We start from the raw sequence: 24,468 nt of genomic DNA on the forward strand, positions 1-24,468 counted from the left end.
AGTCATGTCATATTTTCCTCAAAATGTCCCTATTTTCCCCATTTACTCCTTGATTCTCCCACCTCCTCTGCCTCCCACCCTGCATAAATCTCAGCTGCATCCCCCTCTCTACTGCACCAAGATGACCTCCAAAATTAACCTGAACTAATGCAAATCTCTTGCTCTGAATATATGAATCACCAATCCATTTGGGAATTTTAAAAATGGTTAAAACAAACCGTTCACCCCAAATGAAACATCTTATTCAGGTTACAAGCTACAGTTAATTCAAAAGTTGTTTTTGCACTAATTTGTTTTTGTATTATCCAATAATTTGAATTAGACATGACAATTTTGCACAAATTGCTGTTTGGCTTGTTGAAAGGTCCTTTGAATTTCATGAAGAATAGAATGTTCAACTGATCATTTTAACATAACTTTGCCCATATCAATGCATGTTCAAAAAAAAGGCTTGAATGTCAATAGATTTAACTCAACTTTGATGATTTGCAGATGCTCCACTTCTGCATCTTTATGATTTACAGAAAATTCTTTATCTGGATGTAAGGTAGCAAAAGCACTGCCTCTTCAGATGAATGCAACTGTAATGCCCATGGTCTTTGTAGTTTCGTAAATACTGGAAAATACATCAAATAAAGGATCAAAAATCAGATGTATCTGGGAGAACATATCCCCAAACTCTCCCAGAAAATAATCCTGGTGCCCGCATTACTTCACAGGATCACAGAATCGTTACAGCACAGAAGAAGGCCATTCAGCCCATCATGATGCACTGGCTCTCCAAAAGAACTTGCATTCTCTTTCATGTTTCGTGCATTTAAGAGTGAAGGAATGCTTGGTATACCTACATCTTAAATTACAAGCCTAAACACCGTTACACTTTCAATCTAATTACTTTGTTTTCACATCAGCTTTTTGGGGGCTGTCTCAGTTATTTGCCAGTTTTCTAAGTTGGCATGTAGGAGAGACTAAGGCTGGACAGGGAAGAGGTAAGATTGTGGGCAGGTCAAACATTGCATGGTAAGGGATCAAAGGTACATGGGAAAGGACATGACTCCGTAATAAATTCCACTTTAACCACTGAACGAATTCACGGTAAGCAATGTAATAGGAGATCAGCTAACAATAAAAAAAAAACTTGTCTATATATCCATTAATCTTTTTTCCCATATAGGAGGACAAATTAACTTGTTCTCTGACTTCAGTGAGATTAAACAGGGTAACACCCTTGTTCCCTCTCATTGAACCTTTTGGAATGCCTTTATGTAAGAACCATGAGTTAAGCAGGGGCAATTCAGCCGGGCTTCCTCCTTCTGATCATAATGCTGTGACTCCTGATGGAAAGTGCATTTGTGTAAGGACATGTGGTGAAGATGGGATCTGAGGAAAATGATGCTCCCCACAGTTAAATATCCTGTTCACTGTAATTGTCCATGAGCAATAGGCTGAGGTACGGGAGGGTGCACAGCACTCTTGGAACCCATCTGCCAACAGGAGTCAACACCTTCAGAGAAGGAGAGCGAATTGGAGGAAAGGAGCAATAAAAAATTTGCCATAACTAGTAAAAGGATAGTCAAAGGATGGGGCCAATTAGGAACCATAAGGGAGATAGTCTAGTGAAGGCAGAGGACATGACTGAGGTACTAAATGATTACCTTGCCTGAAATTGTGAAGGCTCTGGTTACATTTTTCTAAACCTCCTTGGAGAGGGGAGTGATGCCAGAGGACTGGAAGGTTGTAAATGCTACACTCCTGTTTAAAAAAGGTGCAAGGGATAAATCTGCCAATTACAGGTCAGTCAGCCTAATGACAGTGGTTGGGGAAACTTTTACAGACAATAATCCAGGACAAGATTAATTGGCATTTGGAAAAGTTTCAACTGATAAATGAAAGCCAACACAGATTTATGAAAAGCAAATCGTGTTTGACGAACTTGATTGAGTTCTATGATGAAGTAACAGAGAGAGTTGATGAGGGTCGTGTGGTTGATGTTGTGTATGTGGACTTTCAAAAGGTGTTTGACAAAGTTTCACATAATAGACTTGCTAGAAAAATTAAAGCCCATGGGATTAATAGGGCAATGGCTGCATGGATACAAAATTGGCTAAGGGCAGAACAATTGTTTTTCAGATGGGAGGAAAGTATACAGTCCTGTCCCCTAGAGGTCAGTATTAGGCCTACTGCTCTTTTTGATATATATTTCTATTAATGACCTAGACCTGGATATACAGGGCATAATTTCAAAGTTTGCAGACAACATGAAACTCAGATATGCAGTAAACAATGTGGAGGACAGTAACTGACTCCAGGAGGACATGGACAGACTGATGAAATGGACAGGCAAATGGCAGATGAAATTTAACACACTGAAATATGAAATGATACATTTTGTTTGGAAGAATGAGGAGAGACAATAGAACCTAAATGGTACAATGTTAAAGTGGGTGTAGAAACAGAGTGGCCTGGGTGTATGCAGGGACACAAATCTTTGAAGGTGGACAACATGAGAAAGCTGTTAAAAAGCATAGGGGTTTTTTGGCTTTATAAATAAGGCTACAACAATCGAGGAAGTTATGGTAAACCTTTACAAAACACTGGTGAGGCCTCAGCTGGAGTCCTGTGTTCAATGCTGGGATCCACACTTTAGGAAGGAATGTTAACCCTATAATTTCCATTGCAAAAAAGAACACAATTATTAACAGTGGAGCCTAATGAACTGAACCCACCTGTGCCTCAGACTGAATTCAGTCACTTTGCCCAGGCTCGTGCACGCGCGCGCCGATGGGCCCGGCGTCTGTGCGCGCGCGCCCTCGGCAGCCAGTGCGTGCGCGCTCCTCCGCCCCCGGCTAGTGCGTGCGCGCCCTCGGCAGCCAGTGCGCGCGCGCTCCTCCGCCCCCGGCTAGTGCGTGCGCGCACCGCCGCTCGAGAAGCGGAAGGTCGGAGCCGAGGCCAGGCCGCGAACCTCGGCCTCCTGCAGGTAATCGGCGTCGCTGCCTGCCCCGTGTCCCCGGCCCTCGGCGGCTCCTCTATCCTTCCCCCGCAGCGCCTTTGTCCTGGAACCCGGGCCAGAGTTGGTGTTAAACTAACTAACGGCTGTGAGGGTGACCTTCCCTTCACACAGACAAATACTGAGTCATAGCTGCCTTCACCGGGAAAATACTCAATAATACAGGTAAATACAGAGAGTAACCTGAGTAAATAGTCCACCTGCAATTATAGCAATAGGTAAATATCCTGAATAACGCCTGTCCCCTCAGCCAGAATAATTGCCCTCATCTAGATAAATATTCTGAGTAACACCCACCCTCTCGATGAATAAACAAAGCCAGAATACTGCCTGGGTGTATACACCCCTGTAGGGCAAATACCCAACTGATCCCATTTCCTGCTGAATTGGTGACTATTGAATCCAAATGTCCCAGGTCCAATGCCAAGAGAAGTCTTGGGTTTTGCTGACTGTGCCATCCTCCATTCCAACCTTTTGTAGCATCCAGTGTGGAGCACAGTATAGTTCAAATGACCAAATATACAGCATATGTTTTTGATGGCACCAAAATTTACTGTGAAACCAGTGTGCAATGAGTCTTCCCTTTTTTGATCCAGCTCATTGGCAAGTTGATGACTCGGTGCAAAGTCATTTATGTGTTTCTTTACACTTTCAAAGCTAAATTGTCACTTTGCTTCTATCAGCTGAAACCACTATTTTATGGGAAAAAAACACTGGGGAAACGAGATCCCATGTTATATTGCCAGAGGGATGGAGCATAGGAGCCCATGGTAAAAATGAGCTTCATAAGAGTACTGAGTTGACTTCATCTAGGGTGATATGTATAGCTCCTGGGGTAGTCAGTTTGTATAGAGCGTTAACTTGAACAACACGGCAAGCATTAGAGTAGTCAAGTCTGGAGCCAAGAAACATATGAAATTGGTTCACCCAAAGAGTGTTGGGGGTCTGGAGCTCACTGCCTGAAAGGGTGGTAGAAGCAGAAATTCTCATCATACTTAAAAAGTACTTGGATATGTGCTTTAAGTGCTGTAACCTACAAGGCTATGAACCAAGAGCTGGTAAGTGGGATTAGGCTGGATAACTTTTTCTCAGCCTGCACGACATGGTGGGCCAAATGGCCTCCTTCTGTGCCATAAATTTTCTGCGTCAATGTATAAAGGTTTCAGAGCAGAGATTGATATTTGATGCTCAGTTCAGGTTGAACAGGAAGTGAAACTTGTGATCATATGGTTCTGTCTTGAACTGGGAAGGAAGAGGTGAATGAGTAGAATGTCAACACGTACATGTGAAATCTGACCCTCCATGCCTATGGTTGATGTCATCAAGTTTCAGCATGTGGATAAAGAAGTGGCAAAATTGTGGCTGTAAAATAGCTGAGTTAGTTATACACAAGTGCCAGTTGTACACTAGAGTTTATGAAAATACAAAGTAAGGGATTGTCAGAGCTAGAAAATCCTGCCCTCTATTTCTGCTTTGTTCTATATAACTTTTTCACATCAGTCCACTGCCATTTCCCAGTTGACTGAAATCACTTCCTGTCATGGGACAAGTAATTTGTTTGGGGGATTCTATTCTACTGCCTGGTCCATACCTGCACATCTTTAACAATGGAGTGGCATAAACTTAAGTGAGACCTGGCAGGCCAGATGTTACAGTATAGGACCTCTAGTCCAGAACATTGAGAGTTCAGGCCCGACTTCAAAGACTTGAGCACATAATCTGAGCTGACACGTCAGTGGAGTACGAAGGGAATGCTGCACTGTTGGAGGTGTCATCTTTCAAATGAGATGTTAAATTCAGGCCCCATCTGCCCTCTTAAGTGGATCTGAAAGATCCCCTGGCACTATTCGAAGATGATCAGGGGTTCCCCCAGTGTACTGGCCTACATTTATCCTGCAACGGACATCACTAAAACAGATTATCTAGTCATTATCACATTGCTGCTTGTGAGTCGTTGCTGTGTGCAAATTGCAGTATTTTTTTACATCACAACACTGACCACACTTCAAAAGTATTTAATTGGCTGTAAAGTGCTATGGGACATCCTGAGGCTGTGAAGGGTGCTATCACTGTCACTTAGAAAGACACAGGTTAATCAAGGATAGTCAGCATGGATTTGTTAAGGGAAGAGCTTGTTTGACCAACTGAATCAAATTTTTTGAAGAAGCGACAAGGAGGATAGATGAGGGTAGGGCAGTTGATGTGGTCTACAAGGATTTTAGCAAGGCTTTTGACAAGGTCCCACATAGCAGACTGGTTAAAAAAAAAAGCTCATGGGATCCAGGGAAATGTAGCAAGGTGGATACAAAATTGGCTCAGTGGCAGGAAACAGAGGATAGTTGTTGATGGGAGTTTTTGCGACTGGAGGGCTGTTTCAGGTGGCGTTTCACAGGGCTCAGAACTGGGTTCCCTGCTTTTTGTGGTTATATTATGAACAATCTGGACGTAAATGTAGGGGACACGATCAAGAAGTTGCAGACGACACAAAGATTGGCCGTGTGGTAGATAGCGAGAAGGATAGCTGTAGGCTACAGGAAGATACTGATGGTCTGGTCAGTTGGGCAGAAAAATGGCAAATGGAATTCAACCCTGAGAAGTGTGAGGTGATGCATTTGGGGAGGTCAAACAAGGCAAAGGAATACATGATTAATGAGAGAATACTGCGAGGTGTGGATGAAATGAGGGACCTTGGAGTGAATGTCCACAGATCCCTGAAGGTAGCAGGACAGGTCGATAAGGTGGTTAAGAAAGCATATGGAATCCTTTCCCTTATTAGCCAAGGTATAGAATATAAGGGCAGGGAGATTACACTGGAACTGTATAAATAATTGGTTAGGTCGCAACTTGAGTACTATGTGCAGTTCTGGTCACCTCATTACAGAAAGGATGTAATTGCACTAGAGAGGGTTACAGAGGAGATTTACGAGGATGTTGCCAGGACTGGAAAAATGCAGCAATGAGGAAAGATTGGATAGGCTGGGGTTGTTCTCCTTGGAACAGAGAAGGCTGAGGGGAGATCTGATTGAAATGTACAAAGTTGTGAGGGGCCTGGATAGAGTGGAGCTGAAGGGCCTATTTACCTTAGCAGAGAGGTCAGTGACTGGGGGGCACAGATTTAAAGTGATTGGTAGAAAGATTAGAGGGGAGATGAGGGAAATGTTTTCACCCAGAAGGTGGTGGCGGTCTGGAACTCACAGCCTGAAAGAGGAGTAGAGGCAGAAACCCTCAACTCATTTAAAAGGTATCTGGATATGCACCTCAAGTGCCGTAACCTGCAGGGCTACGGACCAAATGCTGGAAGATGGGATTAGACTGGGTGGCTCGTTTTTCGGCTGGCACACACGATGAGCCAAGTGGCCTCTTTCTGTGCCGTAAACGTCCTATGATTCTATGTATCTTTCTTGATATTTAGTACATATGAGCTCTAGTATCTAGGCAGGTGGTGGGTGGTCCATGGACAAGGACCAGTCAACCTTGTTTGAGATCAGTGTGGAATAGTGCACCACATAAATTCGTGTGCTCTCTTGAACTGGTTGGTGGGAGTATGGTCACAATTGTGGGGACATTGTGGATTCTGGATCTTCAACTGTTTAACTGAATGCACTTTAGCAACTGTTGTGTGAGATTTGTCTTCAGAAGCCGTCTCTTTATCCTGAAGCCCATTTGAGTTAGTGTATCAAGTGAGTAATGCCTTTCCTTTTTATCAGAAGCCTGTATGTGTTATTGGAAATTTCTCACTTGCCAATTGATTGTACACAGCAGTTACACAGGGAAATTCAGACTTCTTAAGTCACCGCGGTTAATGAAAGTCTGGTCCTCCTCAGCTTTGGGTGCCAGATTGATGCATTTCTCGCTGACTTGTGGAGTTCTAAGCCTTGTTTTGAACAGCCTTTTCGACAGTTGGATCATATTTCACACTTTGCTGCAGGGCGTCTGTGAATTTGAAGGTCACAACCTACACACCAGGTTAATGAACAACACTGCATGCTGAATTTTTCACAGCCTCAAGTTTGAGGAACATTGTAAAACATTCCTGTTTTCTTACTGAGATTTGCTATGCTGGAGTTGAGTGTGAAAGCTGTCGAAACCCTATGGAAAATTTCAGTATGGAACGTTGCATACCTGGATCTGATTAGAAGGTAGTGGTCTGATTAAGGAGTTCAGGTGACATTTTAAGCTCCAAGAATGATGGTTGAGTCATTAATGAGCTATTACTGTTAGCCGAATCCTAAGATTCGCTTTGAAAAACACTGCTGTGTTTGATACTTTCTGTAGTATATAATGTGAATTTCATGGGGTCAGTTTTATTCTGTTTAAGGTCAGTTTACTGTTGGCAGCAGTCATCTGCACAGATGCTGTGTTGTGCATTGTCGATGTGCTCTCCTATCCACACAGATTTATTGCCGCCAACTTATTGCAGAATGATTGTCAGGCAATTGCTTCATGTTTCTGCTGTTCTTGCTTTTCTGTTTATTTTTGTTGTTTAATGCTAAAAACTCTTTTCCTCTGCCACCAGCTGAAAATGACCATGGGACTGACCAGGCCGGAGCAGCTCACAGCCCTATGAAGATGAGCAGCTCAGGTGAAGGGAAAGAGCCGCTGGAGTTGGTCGGCCGACTGTTGAGTGAACCAGGAAGATTTGCGTATGGCGGCCTGTGTGGTGTTACACTGTCATTGCTGTTTTCTGAAGAGGAACACAGGTTAGTGCGCTGGTGTAAGATGCTAACACTCAGCAGATTAGTGCTGAATGTCTTAGATCGGCATCCGCACATTTCTAGCAGGGATCGCTGAAGAGCAATCAGACAAGGGAATCCAGACTGATTTTATTTCCCTGTTTCACCCTATCCCTGGGGCACTGAGGCCACTTGTAGCTCTACTGCTCTCCTAACTGAGGTCGGGTGACTTAGTGCAGACCAGGGATGGAAATTGAGAGTAGTTCATATGGGGCAGTAGCAGATGCTGAGCACGGGATTAGTTTCGAGTGGATTTCCACTGCTTGTTAGTATCTATAACATTTGGCAAAGTTCTGAGCAAGCTGATCGTGTGTGTGTGTGTGTGTATATGTATATACATAGATGGGTAAGGTCATACCTGCTGATTGTCAGCCGTGCAACCTGGCTGTTAGTGTTTCACAAGACAAAGTTGCTTTTTTCACTGGCATTGGAGGCTATCAGTATTAACCAAGCAGATCTTGTAGAACGCAAGACTAGAATTAGAAGCAGAAAATCTGAATGGTAGAACTGGAACTAATTCAGTGTTACTTTCGCCAATAGTTTGTTATCTAAATTGGAGACAGAAAAAAATTAAACTGAGCTCTGGGTTATGAATGTGTACATTTAAAGTGTGTTGCCAAAGAAGTTTTATATATAACAACCTTCAAAAGTGCAGCTTCTTAAGAACTTTGCATTATGTTCAAAAGGCACTTTCTGAATTATATCTCGCTGTTGCCTTATGTGAAGTTTATTTTCTTTGCTGGTTGCGGCTGCTTTTTTGAGACTAGGTAGATGTTTCCTGGTGTGAATGTATTAACTGACTTCATTTGATCATTTCATGTCATTAAACTTGTGGAATTGCCATGGTTTGGGAATAAAGGGGATTGAAATGATTTTTTTTATTAGAAAATACTGAGATTTTCTTTCAGAAAAGGAATTAAATGCAGCTAATCAGTTGTCACATTACAAAATGTTTGGAAGTATGTGTCCATAGAAGATAATTCTCGTGCCTTCAGCCGTCACATCTCTTTCAGTCATTTCTAAGTCATCCCTGCTACTAACTGGGTTTTATGTTCTGTAATAGGAGTGATGCAATTTTGGGTATGGCTGCAATTTACATTACAACAAGCCCATGTTTCTCAGAACTTTCAGTCTAACCCCTTCTTTTCAAGTACCGTAGCTCTGCATTCAGGGTAGTTTTTGAGCTGTCATCCTATTCTGGGCCAATGTCAGGTTTTTTTTTGAAGCTGTTGGTTAGTCTTTAATAGTTTTACAGGTAGATGATGTGTATGGATGCCCAAGTGCATTTCATACTGATGAGTCAGCGTACATGCATATACATACATGTGTGACTGCACATGTGCATATATGTAGGTCTGTTAATATACATGTAGACATGTCTGCTTATGTATAATAGGTGCACATGTACTGGACAGTTTTGCTTGAAAGCCTTATTAAAGAACGGTCACTAAATACATTTCTTTGGTTTTGTAGACTGTTCAGAATGAAATTTATTGAAGGGCTGGTACAATGGTTGCAGCTTTCAGAATCTGTCTTGCCCGTCATGGAGGCCTTTGCCAATGGAATGGGAGGGGAAGGAGTAGATTCATTTGCAGACCTCCTGCTAAAAGAACCAGCTTTGAAGGACAGCCCAATCCTGATCACTCAGGTACATATTCTGTATGGTATCTTTGTGTGCTGTTGTGTCCCCTGTCCCACATTGTATTTTTGATTGTTTTCTTGAAGTTCCATTCGTGCTGCAAATGTTTGTATGATAATTTCTGGGAAATAATTTCTTTTATTTTGGATGAACTCAAATAGTCAATCTAATTTTTGCTCTTCTCTTTCAGGATCTTGTTTCCTTTTCACTAAAAGACGGTGAGTTCTGGATTCTGTAACTGTAAAAACAGAAAATGCTGGAAACGCACAGCAGATGTGTGTTGTGTTGTTAACCTTCCTTCCATTCCACCAATCAAATCACTGAACCCGAGACCATAGTCATTTCAGTCTAGCTATTTGACCACTGAGATTCCAGAATCAGGAAGCAGATCCTAGAACCATCTCTGTAGTGTAATTTCTGATTTCTTACATTACGCCACATATTATCCACATTTTTTTGTATCGTGCTGCTGCAATGACAGTTCCTCATCCCGTACATTATATACCCTTAATAGTAAATCTCACATAATCGACAAATAAAAATTCAGTAAATTCACCAACATGCCCTTTGAAGTATTGTGAACTGTGAGGAGGATAGTGATAGACTTCAAGAGAACATAGACAGGCTGGTGAAATGGGCGGACATGTGGCAGATGAAATTTAATGCAGAGAAGTGTGAAGTGATACATTTTGGTAGGAAGAATGAGGAGAGGCAATGTAAAGAAAGGATAAAATTCTAAAGCGGGTGCAGGAGCAGAGGGCCCTGGGTGTATATGTACACAAATCATTGAAGGTGGCAGGGGAGCTGGAGATAGCAGTTAATAAGACATCCTGTATTCTGGGCTTTATAGCGGCATAGAGTACAAAACAAGGGAGGCTATGGTGAATCTTTATAAAACAGTGGTTCAGCCTCAACTGGAGTATTGTGTCCAATTCTGGGCACCACATTTTAGGAAGGATGTGAAGACATTGGAGAGGGTGCAGAAGAGATTCTTGAGAATGGTTCCGGGGACGAGGGGCTTCAGTTACGTGAATAAATTGGAGAAGCTGGGGCTATTCTTCTTAAAGAAGGGAAGGTTGAGAGGAGATTTAATAGAGATGCTCAAAATAATGAGGTGTCTAGACAGAGTAGATAGGGAGAAACTATTCTCATTAGGCATATGATCAAGAACCAGAGGATACTGATTTAATGTGAATGGCAAAAGAAAAGGCAACATGAAAAAAAAAATTTATGCAGCAAGTGGTTAGGATCTGGAATGCACTGCCTGAGAGTGTGGTGGAGGCAGATTCAATTGTGGTTTTCAAAAGGATATTGGATAATTATCTGCAGAAAAAGGCAGGGGAGTGGGAGTAGCTGAGTTGCTCTTGCGGAGAGCCAGCAAGGACACGACAGGTCCAATGATCTCCTTCTGTGCAGTAACCATTCTGTGATTCTACAAACTCCCTTATCCTAAATGACAATGGCTCCATCGCTTTTCCACCATGCAAACACCTCATCTACTTTATGGCCTTCCTAGCAGCAGTTAGCACCATACCCATCCACCCACACCCCGATATTCCAGGGCCTGGACCACCTTGAGCCTAATATCCTATGGCCAAATGTCATGACCATGTACAGCAGACATGGGATATACATTTGTAGACAATTTCATTGCTTTACAACAGTGATATCCAAGAGGCAGTCGTGAGCTTCTGTCTTACGAATCTCCTGTGAAGTCCCTTGGGATGTTTTACTACATTGAAGGTGCTATATACATACAAGTTGTTGTTGCCTTTTTAGCTTGTGTGGAAAGCCAACTTCAGAACCTTGAAGCTTTTTTAAATTCTTGGCGTGCAAATGACTGCTCTCTGATTGTGGAGAAATCCCTCCAGCTCCCTGGGTCGTGCCACTCCTTCCCTCTCCATGTGCTTTGACTTTCCTCCCTTTCCCCCTGCTGCTATAGTATTTGTTTTGATGCATATCATCACCCAGAGCACAGGATTCAATAGTGTCAAAATGATCACCAATCATCTTTGGAATATTCTGATGGTCCTTAATTGGTATCTGCAGTAAAAATAATTTTGGCAGTGACAAATTCACCCAGAAACTCCAATTTCAGTCCAGCTGAGTGAAGTCATCACAGGATGTGGCTCTGCAGGGGGAAGGAGGGGATTTATCAAGAGCAACAAATCTGACCATGTGGCATTAAAAAATTGCAAATGAGTTGCTTATTGTAGAATATTGTGTATTCAGATAATTATGTGAAGTTGAGTTTTTATTTGTGTCTGAAATACTGAATTTCTCTACCTTCCTGGTGTGGCTTTGGATTATTATATTGCAACATTGCAAAGCAATGAATAAGGTCATCATTATTCATAGAAGAGCTCCATAACCCTGGCTTTACATTAGCAGTGCAGCAGCTGCTGTGTGCCTAGCCTTGAACATTTTCCTGATGCAGAAAATTCCATATGGTTTGTAAGTCACCAATCTGACTACAGAGAAGCATCAAAGCTGTTGTTTTGATAAATTGATTGAGAAAGTAACTAATTTGGGAGGAGTTGAACAAACTTCAGGATTCCAAAAAAATGAGGTCTCTACAGAGACCATGAGTTTACTGACTTTGCAATATCACAAACCTTGACCCAGTTCCTGTTTTTTAGTGAGTCAATTCCTTCCCCATTGCCATACTAACCTGTGACATCGAGCAGAAAATAATATTCTGGAGAGAAAGAAAAATTAGGGACGCTGTAATTGTGAAAAACAAAAATGGTGATGCATAGAACATCTGTTAATGCGAGAAAAGAAAAGTTTAAAGTTTGAGGCTTTGATGAAGCGTCACATGAAATGTTCACCTGTCTTTTCCCTCTTGCATGTTGGGCTATCTGCTGTGTAGTTCCACAATTTTATTTTACTCACCTTTAGTGTTCTCTGTTCCTCTTCTGAAGATACTGGCTCCTCACTTGCAGTACTGTTCCAAAGGTGTTACCTGCTGTCCAGTACCTTACTTAAGTGGTTACTCTTTATGCAGGAGTGTATGTAATGGGAGGAAAAACATCACTGCTGTCTTTTCCTTACCTAATGTCCACACACATGGTCTCCAACAATGTCATTGGAAAGTGGACCAAGTAAGACTTGCATTTATATAGCGCTATTTGAAAAAGATCAGGGGAATTCCCTCAGTGTCCTGGCCAATATTTATCCCGCAACTAACAGCACTAAAGCAGATTATCTGGTCGTTATCTCATTGCTGTTTGTTGGAGCTTGCTATGTGCAAATTGACTGCAGCGTTTCCTACATCTCAGCAGTGACTGCACTTCAAAGTTTTAGGTTGACTGTAAAGTGCGATGAGGTGCCGTGAGGTTGGGAAAGGTGTTATTTAAATGCAAGTACTTTTTTAAGGTATTTAATACCTATGAGTTTGCAGTACTGATCAAAGTAAGACTTGCATTTATTCCGTTTCGCCAAAAAGCTGCAAGGAGCTTCAAATTACATAGAAATGCAGTGGCAGTGTTATGTAGCCATTTCATACATGGCAAAATCTCACAGACAGCAATGATATGAATGATCAATTAATCTACTTCCTATTGGCGTTAGTCGGTCTGAGAGAACTCTTTGCTCTTTTTTGAATATCTCCGTGGGAATTTTAGTCTAAATCTGAAACATTGGAACAATGCAAAGTTCCCTCATTACCTGATTGAAATGTCTACTGAGGCTAAGTACTTGAGCAGGGGTTGAACCCAGAACCTTCTGACACAGATGTGAGAGTGCTATCTCTGGCCTAAACTGATCAACAGGAATCCTGGCCAAATTTTCATTTTTGGTAGCCCAGGCCACCAAGACCCTTTATCACCACACTGCCAAAGGTCAGCCAGTTGAGCACAAACCAGGAATAAAACCAGTGACCTTTCAGTTCAGTGTTCCACATTTGGTAGGGCAATTACCAACGAAAAGGGGAACACTGTGAAATTCTATTGTATTATAGTTTTGTATGCACAGAATCAATATTAACATATTAGGACATGTTTACTTGATGCTGGTGCTATAGCTGAATACCTGTCATATCTGCCCAAACTAATAGTGAACTGACACAAATTAAAATTAGAATATACTGAAAATACATAGCAGGTTGGTCAGCAACTGAGAAAAAAAAAACAGATGAACGTTTCCGATGGAAACCCTTTACCAAAATTGAAACAGATGAGCGCTGAATTTTTTTTTCAGTGAAATAAATGACAGGGTTGAAGTTCAGCAGTTCCTTGGGTTACAGTCCCACAAACACAATTTTCTGGATTAGTTCTTGTATTTCATTTATCTAATACACAGGTCTCATTCTCTTTCATGAGCTTTGAGCTTAAACAAGAGTAATAGACAGTTTAGTAATTATATTTCTGGTTTGTATTTGGACAAAACAATTTAAAATCATCTTAAAGCTTGTAACTTTATATCCAAAAAATTCCATGTACTGGGAATGTGGGAGGTGATAAGATCTGGATAGTGTATGTTCAGAATGCAAAGTGGAGCCCCCATTGTTCAGTGGGAGGTGGTATGCAGATCTCACAACTACAACACACAGCACTGTCTGTTTTGCATTGAAGTTAGGTTATTGTCATATGTAGTAGTTTTACACCCAGTTTTCTCCCTCCTGTCCTGAAGGCAGTGACTCTTGCTGAGGTATGCATGATTTCATGGACACCAGAAGTTCCATGGTACTTCGTCCAGGTGGCCATTCTTCATGGGTGATGCTAGACAGTGAGTGTCTCCGGGCTGTTTGAGTGCATGGGACATTAAAGCCAGGTCTACGTAAGAACATAAGAAATAGGAGCAGGAGTAGGCCATTCGGCCCCGCAAGCCTGCTTCGCCATTCATTGATCATGTCTGATCTGATTATGCCTTAACTGCACTTTCTGCCTGCTTCCCCTCCCCCCCCCCCCCCCCCTGCCCCCCGCACCACCACCACCACCATAATCCTAGACTCCCTTATGAATCAAAAGTCTGTCTAACTCAGCCTTGAATATATTCATTGACCCAGCCTCAATTGCTTGCTGGGGAAGAAAATTCCAAACACTAACGACCCTCTAAGGGAAGAAATTCCTCTGCATCTCCATCTCAAATCGGAGACCCCTTGGTTTGAAACTGTACCTCCTAGTTCTAGATTCCCCCACGAAGTGAAACATCCTGTCAACATCTACCCTGTCAAGCCCCCTCAGAATCTTGTATGTTTCAATAAGATCACCCCTCATTCTTCTAAACTCCTATGAGTACAGGCCCAACCTGCTCAACCTTTCCTCATAAGACAAACCCTTCATCCCAGGAATCAGCCGAGTGAACTTTCTCTGAACTGCTTCCAATGCAAGTATATTCCTCCCAAAGTAGGGTGACCAAAACTGTACACAGTACTCTAGATGTGGTCTCACCAATGCCCTGTACGGTTGTAGCAAGATTTCCCTACTTTTATACTCCATCCCCCTTGCAATAAAGGCCAATATTCCATTTGCCTTCCTAATTACTTGCCGTAGCTGCATGCTGACGTTTTGTGATTCATGTACCGAGGCACCCAGGTCCCTCTGTACTGTAACATCCTGCAGTCTCTCTCCATTTAAATGATATTCTGCGTTTCTATTCTTCCTACCAAAGTGGACAACCTCACATTTTCCAACATTATACTCCACCTGCCAAATTTTTACCCACTCATTTAACCTATCTCTATCCCTTTGCAGACTCTTTATATCCTCCTCACAACTTGCTTTCCCACCTATCTTCGTAATGTCAGCAAATTTGGCTAAATAGTTGGTCCCTTCATCCAAGTCATTAATATAGATCGTAAATAGTTGAGGACGCAGCTCTGATTCCTGCGGCAGTCCACTAGTTACAGTTTGCCATTCTGAAAATAACCCATTTATCCCGACTCTCTGTTTCCTGTTGGTTTGCTAATCCTCTAGCCATGCTAATATATTACCCCCAAAACCATGAGCTCTTATCTTGTGTGGTAACCTTTTATGTGACACCTTATCGAATGCCTTTTGGAAATCCAAATACACGACATCTACTGGTTCCCCTTTATCCACCCTGCTTGTTACATCCTCAGAGAACTCTAATAAATTTGTCAAACACTATTTCCCTTTCACAAGACCATGTTGACTTTGCCTGATTATGTTGTGATTTTCCAGATGTCCTGCTGCTACCTTTTTAATAATAGATTCTAGTATTTTTCCAATGACAGGCATTAAGTTAACTGGCCTATAGTTTCCTGCTTTCTGTATCCCTCCTTTCTTGAATAGAAGTGTTGCATTTGCAGTTTTACAATTGCTGGGCCCTTTCCAGAATCGAGGGAATTTTGGAAGATTACAACCAATGCACCCACCAACTTTGCAGCCACTCCCTTTAAGACACTCGAATGCAAGCCACCAGGTCCAGGGAACTTGTCAGCCTTTAGTTCCATTAGTATTCCCATTATTTTTTCCCTAGTGATCGTGATGGTTTTAAGTTCTTCCCTCCCTTTTGCCTCCTGGTTTTCTACTATTCTTTGGATCCTTTTTGCCACATGGGGCACTGCACAGCGCTGTCTGCCCGGTACCTGACACTGCGGAGTGCTGTCTGCCCGGCATCTGACAATGCACAGCGCTGTCTGCCCGGTACCTGACGATGCACAGCGCTGTCCGCCTGGTACCTGACCCTGCGGAGCGCTGTCTGCCCGGTACCTGACCCTGCGGATAGCTGTCTGCCCGGTACCTGATGATGCACAGCGCTGTCTGCCCGGCACCTGACGCTGCGGAGCGCTGTCTGCCCGGCACCTGACGCTGCGAAGCGCTGTCTGCCCGGTACCTGACGCCGCACAGCGCTGTCTGCCCGGTACCTGACGCTGCGGAGCGCTGCCTGTCCGGTACCTGACGCCGCGGAGCGCTGTCTGCCTGGTACCTGACGATGCACAGCGCTGTCTGCCCGGTAACTGACGCTGCACAGCGCTGTCTGCCCGGTGCCTGACGATGCACAGCGCTGTCTGCCCGGTGCCTGACGCCGCACAGCGCTGTCTGCCCCGGTGCCTGACGCCGCACAGCGCTGTCTGCCCCGGTGCCTGACGCCGCACAGCGCTGTCTGCCCCGGTGCCTGACGCCGCACAGCGCTGTCTGCCCCGGTGCCTGACGCCGCACAGCGCTGTCTGCCCCGGTGCCTGACGCCGCACAGCGCTGTCTGCCCCGGTGCCTGACGCCGCACAGCGCTGTCTGCCCCGGTGCCTGACGCCGCACAGCGCTGTCTGCCCCGGTGCCTGACGCCGCACAGCGCTGTCTGCCCCGGTGCCTGACGCCGCACAGCGCTGTCTGCCCCGGTGCCTGACGCCGCACAGCGCTGTCTGCCCCGGTGCCTGACGCCGCACAGCGCTGTCTGCCCCGGTGCCTGACGCCGCACAGCGCTGTCTGCCCCGGTGCCTGACGCCGCACAGCGCTGTCTGCCCCGGTGCCTGACGCCGCACAGCGCTGTCTGCCCCGGTGCCTGACGCCGCACAGCGCTGTCTGCCCCGGTGCCTGACGCCGCACAGCGCTGTCTGCCCCGGTGCCTGACGCCGCACAGCGCTGTCTGCCCCGGTGCCTGACGCCGCACAGCGCTGTCTGCCCCGGTGCCTGACGCCGCACAGCGCTGTCTGCCCCGGTGCCTGACGCCGCACAGCGCTGTCTGCCCCGGTGCCTGACGCCGCACAGCGCTGTCTGCCGCCGCACAGCGCTGTCTGCCGCCGCACAGCGCTGTCTGCCCCGGTGCCTGACGCCGCACAGCGCTGTCTGCCCCGGTGCCTGACGCCGCACAGCGCTGTCTGCCCCGGTGCCTGACGCCGCACAGCGCTGTCTGCCCCGGTGCCTGACGCCGCACAGCGCTGTCTGCCCCGGTGCCTGACGCCGCACAGCGCTGTCTGCCCCGGTGCCTGACGCCGCACAGCGCTGTCTGCCCCGGTGCCTGACGCCGCACAGCGCTGTCTGCCCCGGTGCCTGACGCCGCACAGCGCTGTCTGCCCCGGTGCCTGACGCCGCACAGCGCTGTCTGCCCCGGTGCCTGACGCCGCACAGCGCTGTCTGCCCCGGTGCCTGACGCCGCACAGCGCTGTCTGCCCCGGTGCCTGACGCCGCACAGCGCTGTCTGCCCCGGTGCCTGACGCCGCACAGCGCTGTCTGCCCCGGTGCCTGACGCCGCACAGCGCTGTCTGCCCCGGTGCCTGACGCCGCACAGCGCTGTCTGCCCCGGTGCCTGACGCCGCACAGCGCTGTCTGCCCCGGTGCCTGACGCCGCACAGCGCAGTCTGCCCCGGTGCCTGACGCCGCACAGCGCTGTCTGCCCCGGTGCCTGACGCCGCACAGCGCTGTCTGCCCCGGTGCCTGACGCCGCACAGCGCTGTCTGCCCCGGTGCCTGACGCCGCACAGCGCTGTCTGCCCCGGTGCCTGACGCCGCACAGCGCTGTCTGCCCCGGTGCCTGACGCCGCACAGCGCTGTCTGCCCCGGTGCCTGACGCCGCACAGCGCTGTCTGCCCCGGTGCCTGACGCCGCACAGCGCTGTCTGCCCCGGTGCCTGACGCCGCACAGCGCTGTCTGCCCCGGTGCCTGACGCCGCACAGCGCTGTCTGCCCCGGTGCCTGACGCCGCACAGCGCTGTCTGCCCCGGTGCCTGACGCCGCACAGCGCTGTCTGCCCCGGTGCCTGACGCCGCACAGCGCTGTCTGCCCCGGTGCCTGACGCCGCACAGCGCTGTCTGCCCCGGTGCCTGACGCCGCACAGCGCTGTCTGCCCCGGTGCCTGACGCCGCACAGCGCTGTCTGCCCCGGTGCCTGACGCCGCACAGCGCTGTCTGCCCCGGTGCCTGACGCCGCACAGCGCTGTCTGCCCCGGTGCCTGACGCCGCACAGCGCTGTCTGCCCCGGTGCCTGACGCCGCACAGCGCTGTCTGCCCCGGTGCCTGACGCCGCACAGCGCTGTCTGCCCCGGTGCCTGACGCCGCACAGCGCTGTCTGCCCCGGTGCCTGACGCCGCACAGCGCTGTCTGCCCCGGTGCCTGACGCCGCACAGCGCTGTCTGCCCCGGTGCCTGACGCCGCACAGCGCTGTCTGCCCCGGTGCCTGACGCCGCACAGCGCTGTCTGCCCCGGTGCCTGACGCCGCACAGCGCTGTCTGCCCCGGTGCCTGACGCCGCACAGCGCTGTCTGCCCCGGTGCCTGACGCCGCACAGCGCTGTCTGCCCCGGTGCCTGACGCCGCACAGCGCTGTCTGCCCCGGTGCCTGACGCCGCACAGCGCTGTCTGCCCCGGTGCCTGACGCCGCACAGCGCTGTCTGCCCCGGTGCCTGACGCTTGTGAGCGCTGTCTGCCCGGTACCTGACGCCGCGGAGCGCTGTCTGCCCCGGTACCTGACGCCGCGGAGCGCTGTCTGCCCGGTACCTGACGATGCACAGCGCTGTCTGCCCGGTACCTGACGCCGCACAGCGCTGTCTGCCCGGTAACTGACGCCGCACAGCGCTGTCTGCCCGGTACCTGACGCCGCACAGCGCTGTCTGCCCGGTAGCTGACGCCGCACACCGCTGTCTGCCCGGTAGCTGACGCCGCACAGCGCTGTCTGCCCGGTGCCTGACGCTTGTGAGCGCTGTCTGCCCGGTACCTGACGCCGCGGAGCGCTGTCTGCCCGGTACCTGACGCCGCGGAGCGCTGTCTGCCCGGTACCTGACGATGCACAGCGCTATCTGCCCGGTACCTGACGCTGCACAGCGCTGTCTGCCCGGTGCCTGACGATGCACAGCGCTGTCTGCCCGGTGCCTGACGATGCACAGCGCTGTCTGCCCGGTGCCTGACGCCGCCCGGCGCTGTCTGCCCGGTGCCTGACGCCGCCAGGCGCTGTCTGCCCGGTGCCTGACGCCGCCCGGCGCTGTCTGCCCGGTACCTGACGCCGCTCGGCGCTGTCTGCCCGGTGCCTGACGCAGCACGGCGCTGTCTGCCCGGTGCCTGACGCCGCACGGCGCTGTCTGCCCGGTGCCTGACGCCGCACAGCGCTGTCTGCCCGGTACCTGACGCCGCACAGCGCTGTCTGCCCGGTACCTGACGCCGCACAGCGCTGTCTGCCCGGTGCCTGACGATGCAGAGCGCTGTCTGCCCGGTGCCTGACGCCGCACAGCGCTGTCTGCCCGGTACCTGACGCCGCACAGCGCTGTCTGCCCGGTACCTGACGCCGCGGAGCGCTGTCTGCCCGGTACCTGACGCCGCGGAGCGCTGTCTGCCCGGTACCTGACGATGCACAGTGCTGTCTGCCCGGTACCTGACGATGCACAGTGCTGTCTGCCCGGTACCTGACGCTGCACAGCGCTGTCTGCCCGGTACCTGACGCCGCACAGCGCTGTCTGCCCGGTACCTGACGCCGCACAGCGCTGTCTGCCCGGTACCTGACGCCGCACAGCGCTGTCTGCCCGGTGCCTGACGATGCAGAGCGCTGTCTGCCCGGTGCCTGACGCCGCACAGCGCTGTCTGCCCGGTACCTGACGCCGCACAGCGCTGTCTGCCCGGTGCCTGACGATGCAGAGCGCTGTCTGCCCGGTTCCTGACGCCGCACAGCGCTGTCTGCCCGGTACCTGACGCTGCGGAGTGCTGTCGTCCCGGTACCTGACGCTGCGGAGCGCTGTCTGCCCGGTACCTGACGCTGCGGAGCGCTGTCTGCCCGGTACCTGACGCTGCGGATTGCTGTCGTCCCGGTACCTGACGCTGCGGAGCGCTGTCTGCTCGGTACCTGACGATGCACCGTGCTGTCTGCCCGGTACCTGATACTGCGGAGTGCTGTCTGCCCGGTACCTGACGCTGCGGAGCGCTGTCTGCCCGGTACCTGACGCTGCACAGTGCTGTCTGCCCTGTACCTGTCGCTGCACAGTGCTGTCTGCCCGGTACCTGACGATGCACAGTGCTGTCGTCCCGGTACCTGACGATGCACCGTGCTGTCGTCCCGGTACCTGACGCTGCGGAGTGATGTCTGCCCGGTACCTGACGCTGCGGAGTGCTGTCTGCCCGGTACCTGACGCTGCGGAGTGCTGTCTGCCCGGTACCTGACGATGCACCGTGCTGTCGGCCCGGTGCCTGACGCCGCACGGCGCTGTCTGCCCGGTGCCTGACGCCGCACGGCGCTGTCTGCCCGGTACCTGACGCCGCACAGCGCTGTCTGCCCGGTACCTGACGCCGCACAGCGCTGTCTGCCCGGTGCCTGACGATGCAGAGCGCTGTCTGCCCGGTGCCTGACGCCGCACAGCGCTGTCTGCCCGGTACCTGACGCCGCACAGCGCTGTCTGCCCGGTGCCTGACGATGCAGAGCGCTGTCTGCCCGGTTCCTGACGCCGCACAGCGCTGTCTGCCCGGTACCTGACGCTGCGGAGTGCTGTCTGCCCGGTACCTGACGATGCACCGTGCTGTCTGCCCGGTACCTGACGCTGCGGAGCGCTGTCTGCCCGGTACCTGACGCTGCACAGTGCTGTCTGCCCGGTAACTGACGCTGCACAGTGCTGTCTGCCCGGTACCTGACGATGCACCGTGCTGTCGTCCCGGTACCTGTCGCTGCGGAGCGCTGTCGTCCCGGTACCTGACGATGCGGAGTGCTGTCTGCCCGGTACCTGACGATGCACAGTGCTGTCGTCCCGGTACCTGACGATGCACAGTGCTGTCGTCCCGGTACCTGACGATGCGGAGTGCTGTCTGCCCGGTACCTGACGATGCACCGTGCTGTCTGCCCGGTACCTGACGATGCGGAGTGCTGTCTGCCCGGTACCTGACGATGCACAGTGCTGTCGTCCCGGTACCTGACGATGCACAGTGCTGTCGTCCCGGTACCTGACGATGCACCGTGCTGTCTGCCCGGTACCTGACGATGCGGAGTGCTGTCTGCCCGGTACCTGACGATGCACAGTGCTGTCGTCCCGGTACCTGACGATGCACAGTGCTGTCGTCCCGGTACCTGACGATGCACAGTGCTGTCGTCCCGGTACCTGACGATGCACAGTGCTGTCGTCCCGGTACCTGACGATGCACAGTGCTGTCGTCCCGGTACCTGACGATGCACAGTGCTGTCGTCCCGGTACCTGACGATGCACAGTGCTGTCGTCCCGGTACCTGACGATGCACAGTGCTGTCGTCCCGGTACCTGACGATGCACAGTGCTGTCGTCCCGGTACCTGACGATGCACAGTGCTGTCGTCCCGGTACCTGACGATGCACAGTGCTGTCGTCCCGGTACCTGACGATGCACCGTGCTGTCTGCCCGGTACCTGTCGCTGCGGAGTGATGTCTGCCCGGTACCTGACGCTGCGGAGTGATGTCTGCCCGGTACCTGATGATGCACCGTGCTGTCTGCCCGGTACCTGTCGCTGCGGAGTGCTGTCGTCCCGGTACCTGACGATGCACTGTGCTGTCTGCCCGGTACCTGACGATGCACCGTGCTGTCTGCCCGGTACCTGACGCTGCGGAGCGCTGTCTGCCCGGTACCTGACGCTGCACAGTGCTGTCTGCCCGGTACCTGACGCTGCGGAGTGCTGTCTGCCCGGTACCTGACGCTGCGGAGCGCTGTCTGCCCGGTACCTGACGCTGCACAGTGCTGTCTGCCCGGTACCTGACGCTGCGGAGCGCTGTCTGCCCGGTACCTGACGATGCACCGTGCTGTCTGCCCGGTACCTGACGCTGCGGAGCGCTGTCTGCCCGGTACCTGACGCTGCACAGTGCTGTCTGCCCGGTACCTGACGCTGCGGAGTGCTGTCTGCCCGGTACCTGACGATGCACCGTGCTGTCTGCCCGGTACCTGACGATGCACCGTGCTGTCTGCCCGGTACCTGACGATGCACCGTGCTGTCTGCCCGGTACCTGACGATGCACCGTGCTGTCTGCCCGGTACCTGACGATGCACCGTGCTGTCTGCCCGGTACCTGACGATGCACCGTGCTGTCTGCCCGGTACCTGACGATGCACCGTGCTGTCTGCCCGGTACCTGACGATGCACCGTGCTGTCTGCCCGGTACCTGACGATGCACCGTGCTGTCTGCCCGGTACCTGACGATGCACCGTGCTGTCTGCCCGGTACCTGACGCTGCGGAGCGCTGTCTGCCCGGTACCTGACGCTGCACAGTGCTGTCTGCCCGGTACCTGACGCTGCGGAGTGCTGTCTGCCCGGTATCTGACGCTGCACAGTGCTGTCTGCCCGGTACCTGACGCTGCGGAGCGCTGTCTGCCCGGTACCTGACGATGCACCGTGCTGTCTGCCCGGTACCTGACGATGCACCGTGCTGTCTGCCCGGTACCTGACGCTGCGGAGCGCTGTCTGCCCGGTACCTGACGCTGCGGAGCGCTGTCTGCCCGGTACCTGACGCTGCGGAGCGCTGTCTGCCCGGTACCTGACGCTGCGGAGCGCTGTCTGCCCGGTACCTGTCGCTGCGGAGTGCTGTCTGCCCGGTACCTGACGATGCACCGTGCTGTCTGCCCGGTACCTGACGCTGCGGAGCGCTGTCTGCCCGGTACCTGACGCTGCGGAGCGCTGTCTGCCCGGTACCTGACGCTGCGGAGCGCTGTCTGCCCGGTACCTGACGCTGCGGAGCGCTGTCTGCCCGGTACCTGACGCTGCGGAGCGCTGTCTGCCCGGTACCTGACGCTGCGGAGCGCTGTCTGCCCGGTACCTGACGCTGCGGAGCGCTGTCTGCCCGGTACCTGACGCTGCGGAGCGCTGTCTGCCCGGTACCTGACGCAGCGGAGCGCTGTCTGCCCGGTACCTGACGCTGCGGAGCGCTGTCTGCCCGGTACCTGACGCTGCGGATTGCTGTCGTCCCGGTACCTGACGCTGCGGAGCGCTGTCTGCTCGGTACCTGACGCTGCGGAGCACTGTCTGCCCGGTACCTGACGCTGCGGAGCGCTGTCTGCCCGGTACCTGACGCTGCGGATTGCTGTCGTCCCGGTACCTGACGCTGCGGAGCGCTGTCTGCTCGGTACCTGACGCTGCGGAGCGCTGTCTGCCCGGTACCTGACGCTGCGGAGCGCTGTCTGCCCGGTACCTGTCGCTGCGGAGCGCTGTCTGCCCGGTACCTGACGCTGCGGAGTGCTGTCTGCCCGGTACCTGACGCTGCGGAGCGCTGTCTGCCCGGTACCTGACGCTGCGGATTGCTGTCGTCCCGGTACCTGACGCTGCGGAGCGCTGTCTGCTCGGTACCTGACGCTGCGGAGCGCTGTCTGCCCGGTACCTGACGCTGCGGAGCGCTGTCTGCCCGGTACCTGTCGCTGCGGAGCGCTGTCTGCCCGGTACCTGACGCTGCGGAGTGCTGTCTGCCCGGTTCCTGTCGCTGCGGAGTGCTGTCTGCCCGGTACCTGACGCTGCGGAGTGCTGTCTGCCCGGTACCTGTCGCTGCGGAGTGCTGTCTGCCCGGTACCTGTCGCTGCGGAGTGCTGTCTGCCCGGTTCCTGTCGCTGCGGAGTGCTGTCTGCCCGGTACCTGACGCTGCGGAGTGCTGTCTGCCCGGTACCTGTCGCTGCGGAGTGCTGTCTGCCCGGTACCTGTCGCTGCGGAGTGCTGTCTGCCCGGTACCTGTCGCTGCGGAGTGCTGTCTGCCCGGTTCCTGTCGCTGCGGAGTGCTGTCTGCCCGGTTCCTGTCGCTGCGGAGTGCTGTCTGCCCGGTTCCTGTCGCTGCGGAGTGCTGTCTGCCCGGTTCCTGTCGCTGCGGAGTGCTGTCTGCCCGGTTCCTGTCGCTGCGGAGTGCTGTCTGCCCGGTTCCTGTCGCTGCGGAGTGCTGTCTGCCCGGTTCCTGTCGCTGCGGAGTGCTGTCTGCCCGGTTCCTGTCGCTGCGGAGTGCTGTCTGCCCGGTTCCTGTCGCTGCGGAGTGCTGTCTGCCCGGTTCCTGTCGCTGCGGAGTGCTGTCTGCCCTGTACCTGATGCTGCACAGCGCTGTCTGCCCGGTACCTGCCGCCGTGGAGTGGCCCCTGCCCGGTACCTGCCGCCGTGGAGTGGCCCCTGCCCGGTACCCGCCGCCGGGGAGTGGCCCCTGCCCGGTACCCGCCGCCGTGGAGTGTCACCTGTCCGGTACCCGCCGCCGGGGAGTGGCGCCTGCCCGGTACCTGCTGCCGCACAGTCCCCTCTG

At 51.8% G+C, this 24,468-nt stretch overlaps 1 protein-coding gene across 3 annotated transcripts in view; it reads left to right on the forward strand.

The window, feature by feature from the left end:
- The first annotated feature begins 2,872 nt into the window (after positions 1 to 2,872).
- The window catches only part of tmco4 (transmembrane and coiled-coil domains 4), a 92,598-nt gene continuing 71,002 nt past the window's right edge, over positions 2,873 to 24,468 (forward strand). The window contains exons 1-4 of one of the 3 annotated variants that reach the window (XM_068017331.1): positions 2,873 to 2,977; positions 7,524 to 7,707; positions 9,214 to 9,388; positions 9,570 to 9,597. In XM_068017331.1, coding sequence (XP_067873432.1) covers positions 7,571 to 7,707; positions 9,214 to 9,388; positions 9,570 to 9,597 — 340 coding nt within the window. In that variant the 5' untranslated portion in view covers positions 2,873 to 2,977; positions 7,524 to 7,570. Of the gene's footprint in view, positions 3,173 to 7,023; positions 7,147 to 7,523; positions 7,708 to 9,213; positions 9,389 to 9,569; positions 9,598 to 24,468 lie in introns of those variants that run through there. The other 2 variants (XM_068017329.1, XM_068017330.1) reach the window with 2 other exon arrangements.

This window comes from Heterodontus francisci, chromosome 37, assembly GCF_036365525.1.
Source record: "Heterodontus francisci isolate sHetFra1 chromosome 37, sHetFra1.hap1, whole genome shotgun sequence".
In the NCBI taxonomy this organism is placed as follows: domain Eukaryota; kingdom Metazoa; phylum Chordata; class Chondrichthyes; order Heterodontiformes; family Heterodontidae; genus Heterodontus; species Heterodontus francisci.